The sequence below is a fragment of the Colobus angolensis genome, unplaced genomic scaffold (genome assembly GCF_000951035.1).
Source record: "Colobus angolensis palliatus isolate OR3802 unplaced genomic scaffold, Cang.pa_1.0 Scaffold248, whole genome shotgun sequence".
Lineage (NCBI taxonomy): Eukaryota > Metazoa > Chordata > Mammalia > Primates > Cercopithecidae > Colobus > Colobus angolensis.
The window spans coordinates 2,499,754-2,505,419 of record NW_012115688.1 but is presented as its reverse complement, the minus strand read 5'-3'; the positions used below and the strand labels follow the sequence as shown (position 1 = coordinate 2,505,419).

General features: G+C 45.9%; 2 protein-coding genes across 2 annotated transcripts in view; one reads left to right on the top strand and one right to left on the bottom strand.

Moving 5' to 3' along the window:
- Nucleotides 1-5,354, bottom strand: part of KARS (lysyl-tRNA synthetase) — a 19,379-nt gene extending 14,025 nt beyond the window's left edge. Inside the window, exon 1 of the mRNA XM_011945988.1 lies at nucleotides 5,187-5,354. Within this exon, the coding sequence (XP_011801378.1) occupies nucleotides 5,187-5,248 (62 nt within the window). The 5' untranslated portion in view covers nucleotides 5,249-5,354. The remainder of the gene's footprint in view (nucleotides 1-5,186) is intronic.
- TERF2IP (telomeric repeat binding factor 2, interacting protein) overlaps nucleotides 5,319-5,666 on the top strand; it is a 9,716-nt gene continuing 9,368 nt past the window's right edge. Inside the window, exon 1 of the mRNA XM_011946032.1 lies at nucleotides 5,319-5,664. Coding sequence (XP_011801422.1) covers nucleotides 5,490-5,664 — 175 coding nt within the window. The 5' untranslated portion in view covers nucleotides 5,319-5,489. The remainder of the gene's footprint in view (nucleotides 5,665-5,666) is intronic.

Sequence of the window (5,666 nt, the reverse complement as noted above, 5' to 3'; positions counted from 1 at the left end):
CCACCACATCTAACTAATTTTTGTATTTTCAGTAGAGACAGGGTTTCACCATGTTGGCCAGGCTGGTCTCAAACTCCTTACCTCAAGTGATCTGCCAGCCTTGGCTTCCCAAGGTGCTAGGATTACAGGTGTGAGCCACCTGACCCCTCCACTGCCAGATCTAACACATGATCAGGCAACATCTCTAGCCCTCTGCCACCCCCCCTCTCTAACCTCCCCTAAGCATGAGTTAGGATGATAGTAAGGAAGAGCTGGCTCTTTACCACTCAAGGAGACCTCCCCCACCAACAGTCTCTCCAAGAATGGCTGTCAGCATTAGTCTCACTTTGCCCACCGGAGCCTGACTTAGACAATAAAGTAGAACAGTGTGCAAAGCAGCATAGTACAGGGGATAATATATCATCTTTGTAGTCAGGCTGCCTGGGACTAAATTCCAACACACTTGTCAATTATGTGACTTGGATGAGTGAAACAACTTCTCACCTATTAAACGAAAATAATAATAGACAACCTCCACCGGTTGTTGTGGTGTATACTGAGATCATGTTTGTATAAAGGGATTACCCTAACCCTGGCATTTAGTTAACCAAATATGAGCTTTCTAGGTATCTTTCAGTATCTTAACCCTTTACTCTCTGTATAGAAACTATACTGATTTGAATACATTTCTGGCTAAATCGCTTGCTATCCAAACTCTTGATATTTACCACTTGAACCTCAAAAACCAAAGTGATGTGGACAACTTTGAGCTGTTCTGTATGATATGTTCATGTCTCTTATGGTCTGAATTTGCTATCTGAACCCAGAAACTAAACATATTGGTATAGGGAGAGATATCTTTACTATTCAAAGACAATTTATGGATCATTCTTTCAAACCACTAAACCTAATCAAATATTCTGCAACAGTGAACCACAACAAAAGATCCCAAGTCATGCCTGCGTACTTTCTGGCTTCAGGACACATCCTTCATTTTCTATAAGAATTTAGAATAACTTAAAAAAAATGAATTGAGGTTTTGAATCTTTCACCTCTTTTTATTGAGACAGAGTCTCGCTCTGTTGCCCAGGCTGGAGTGCAGTGGTGCCATCTCGGATCACTGCAAGCTCCACCTCCCAGGTTCACACCATTCTCCTGCCTCAGCCTCCAGAGTGGCTGGCACTACAGGTGCACGCCACCATGGCTAGCTAATGTTCTTTTTGTATTTTTAGTAGAGACGGGGTTTCACTGTGTTAGTCAGGATGGTCTTGATCTCCTGACCTCGTGATCCGCCCGTCTCGGCCTCCCAGAGTGCTGGGATTACAGGCCGTGAGTCACTGTGCCTGGCCACTGCACAGTGCGCCTTTCCTTTTAAACAGGAAAAACGGATTCTGATGGTTTCACAGTTGACAGCTTTTTCTACATATAATGTCTTATAACATTTGTAAAGACAACCTTTCCAAAACACTGTGCTGGTGCTCTCATGCTATAATGCAGTCAGTGGACTGCTAAGACTAGGCTGTCTAGTTCTTCTAGAATTAAGATAAGTCTGTTTTCCACTCAACCAGGTGCTCCTCTTAAATCAAATCAATCTTAAGAATAATCCAAAAAGGTCCATAGCACTAAGACTAGAAACCAAATTAATCTCAAGAGCAAACAAAACCCTAGAAAGACAGAAAAGGGAAATAACTGGCATTAGAAATTATTTGTTCAAACAAGGGTTTTGTACTCAGCACTGTTCTAGAATAAGATCCACATGTCATCTCAAGACTCTAAGGAGAGATGATTTGAATTTATTAAAGAGGAAATGAGAAAGAACTATTGGTTTTGGTATTAGGATTCCTTGTCTCCTTAGCAACAAGTCCAAAGACTTAGCCAGAGGCTTAACAGATAATGAACCAAGTAAGGAAAGAATTTTTGCTTCCAGAGCAATAAAGAAGGTAATGGGCACCAACCTTCTTTGATCAGAAAATGGCTTGTCCTTGCGAGGCGCTGTGAAAGGCGCAAGTTGACCCAGTCGCAGTTCCCTGTGACCCCACTCTGCCCAGGAGGTTTTGCGCAGGGACCCCCTAACAAGCCTTACAGCAGCTTGCGTCAACATGGCAGAACACCCTGGAACTAATGATTACCACCACCTAGCGGGAAACAGAGACGTGGTGTCAGATGGGACAGACAGTATACACAGACCCAACCAACTCTCTTACGGGTTGGGGAGGGGGACCATGCTTCTACTACCTTTTAGTCCCATTTAACTTAAGACTCTCTTAACTGATAGCAACCCTGTAACTGACAATGTCCTGACTATGGAAAAAGCGTGCACATCTGGGGTCAAAAGCCAACAGCAAGTTAATGGATCGCTTACAGGTAAAAATGCTCACAACATCCTAGAATATGGGAACAGGATGTGAGGCACTTTCTGAAGCCCTGAAGTGTGGTTTCTCACCTGGAGAGAAAATACCTGGCCACAAGATGGCAATAGGAAGCATATAAAATCAGAGGAAACTGTCACTATCAATTGCAAACTCTAGACAAAGATAAATGCAAGTCACACAAAAACACGAACCAAAGAGAAGACTTGTTTGGAACTCTAGGAACAAGGGGAAAGGAGAATTTCAGGAGGGTCCTTAGACTATGTTATGTTTATACATTATATACGCTAGAAGGCAACAGAGTTACAGAGATCACCTTCTTTACCATGTTCAAATAAATCTGAGGAGGCTATTTCACTTGGGCAGGGAGCACATCTGTTTTTGAACTTGGAGTCAATACCTGGCATAAAATGGTGCTTACAAAAGATTTCAGACCAAGGACTATCCAAGAACAATTAAATGGAAGGAAATGTTAATCACCAAAAAGTTATCTTAGTCTGTGGTAACTAGAGTAACAGACATCAATAATAGGTAAGACAACGTGAGTAGTGCCGTGCAGTCAGGATACAGAGCACGGGCTGAGGAGTCACAGGCCTGATTTCAGATCTCTGCTCCAGTGCTCTGTATCAGTGCTAGACTGTATTTTAGGAATGCACACTTTAGTAATGCATTTAATTACCAGGGCCTCAGTTTATTAATTTGAAAAATGGACAATAACTCTTCTCTTGCAAAGTTATTATTTAGACAGAAAGCTTGTAGAGATCTAGCATTGTGCCTGCTACAGAAAAGCTGGTCAAAAAAGTAGTAGCTGTATTTAATCTTAGAAAAGTCAGTGAACCAGGGAGTGATGGCTCATGCCTATAATCCTAGCACTTTTTGGGGCTGAGGCGGGCGGATCACCTGAGCTCAGGAGTTTGACACCAGCCTGGGCAACATGGTGAAATTCTGTCTCTACTAAAACACAAAAATTTAGCCGGGTGTTGTGGCGTGCGCCTGTAGTCCCAGGTACTTGGGATGCTGAAGCACCAGAACTGCTTGAACCCGGGAGGTGGAGGTTGCCATGGGCTGAAATGCACTCCAGCCAGGGCAACAATGACTCTGCCTCCAAAAAAAAAAAAAAAAAAGTCAGTAAAAAGAAATTAACCAGTTTTCTCAGTTTACCTAAAAACACACTCTGAACTGGAAACCCTGCTTTCACCTGTGATATACAGTTCTATAATTCAATTCAATGTAATTTATTATCATAGGTGGTTTAAAAGAATGAACTAAACTTTAGGATTGTATATCACAGACACATCACATTCAACTAAATTTGACTTAACAGATTCAAGTCCAGTCAATTTTCTCTAAGGTAGTAGTCCAACGGCCAGGTTCCAAACATTTATGGAAGTCCATCAGATTGCTCTAATAAAGGACAATATATTAGGGTGCTACCAAACTGTAAACTTAGACCATTTCTCTAATACTTACTTCTAAGATATCTGAAGCACAAAGCTAGGGTCACAAAAGGAAACATGGGGCCAGCTGCGGTGGCTTACGCTTGTCATCCCAGCACTTTGGGAGGTCAAGGTGGGCGGATCACGAGGCAAGGAGTTCGAGATCATCCTGCCCAACATGATGAAACCCTGTCTCTACTAAAAATACAAAAATTGGCCGGCTGTGGTGGCATGCGCCTGTAACCCCAGCTACTCGGGAGGCTGAGGCATGAGAATCGCCTGAATCCGGGTAGCGGAGGTTGCAGTGAGCCGAGATGGTGCCACTGCACTGCAGCCTGGCGACAGAGCGAGACTCCATCTTAAAAAAAAAAAAAAAAAGAAAAAAGGAAACATCATTTCTCTTTTCTTTTTCATTCAGGGTCTGGCTGTCTCAGTAACACCTTGTGGAAAGCGACGGAGAAGAGCTCGCTCACGCAGCATTCATAGCAGTCCCTGAAGGACCTCAAGTCTCCCAGGCCGAAGGTTGCAGCTCACTGCAACCTCCGCCTCCTGGGTTCAAGAGATTCTCCTGCCTCAGTCTCTCCAGTAGCTGGGATAACAAGTGCGCGCCACGGGGATTAAGCCGTCTCGTATGCGTCTGGAATGGTACTATGTACCATCTTCCTAGCAATGATATAACACTCAATTACCTGTGTTCTGTGGTTCAAATGGGGAATGCTAATAAGAATATAAGACAGCCAGTTAAAGAGTGGCTAATCCTGACTTACCTATGTTAACCTACACACTCCAAGGATATGGGAGTGGTTAACAAGAAGGTATCAGGCTTAATTAAGATGGTCTCTGCTGTTAGACGTTGATCACTCAATACTCACAGGTAAAATGAATAACCCACACGGGTAGATGGCAGCGAGCCGAAACTCAGTTTTAGAACTGATCCCTTTTAATACATAACGTTCAGAATGACCTTAGTGAGGCCCAGAAAATTTTGAAGGTCTTTCTGAAAAGCTAGGGTATTTAACATTTCTTCAACTTCCACGTTTACCGAGCGGCTCAACAAAAGAAAGCATTTCTCACAAGGAAGGAGATGAAGGTAAGCAGTAAGTTTCCCTTTTCTTTCCTGATAACTCTTAGTTCTCGTCCAAGTTCCCCCTCCACAGTCTCTAAACTCTAGGGGTATGATAGGGAGGACCCTGCCGGTGCCGGCTGGGGACCGGGAGCCGGCGTGCTCGGGGTATCCCGGGGTGTGTGGTCTGCAGCGCGCAGCCATCAAGTCTCAGCATGTGCATACCCACGAGAGCCGGCAAGAAGGCCCTGGCACAGCAGCCTTGGTGGGAACTTCGCGGCGCTTCCCAGCCCAGGCTCTCCTACCGCAAAGGCTTTAAAGACTCGCAGCGACACTCACTTCTTGCTCAGTTTCTGCTCGCTGCCATCCAGTTTCACCTCGGCCGCCTGCACCGCTGCCATCTTCCCGGAGGGCCCGACCCAAAAGTAAGGAGGATGGTACGTTAATTTCCGGGTCGAGGTGCGAAGCCCCACCTCTTCCGGGGGAGGGGGCAGGCGCTCTCATTGCGCCGCGGCTGCTGTTGCGCAGGCCCAGTGCTGCGCTTCGCATCTGAGGCGTCTGCGAAGACAGCTCAGTCAGTCGCGCTCTGTGTGCCAGGCGCTCGTGAGGAGGCAGCTCTCCTAGTAGTGCTCGGCGTCAGACATGGCGGAGGCGATGGATTTGGGCAAAGACCCCAACGGGCCCACCCATTCCTCGACTCTGTTCGTGAGGGAGGACGGCAGCTCCATGTCCTTCTACGTGCGGCCCAGCCCGGCCAAGCGCCGGCTGTCGACGCTCATCCTGCACGGCGGCGGCACCGTGTGCCGGGTGCAGGAGCCC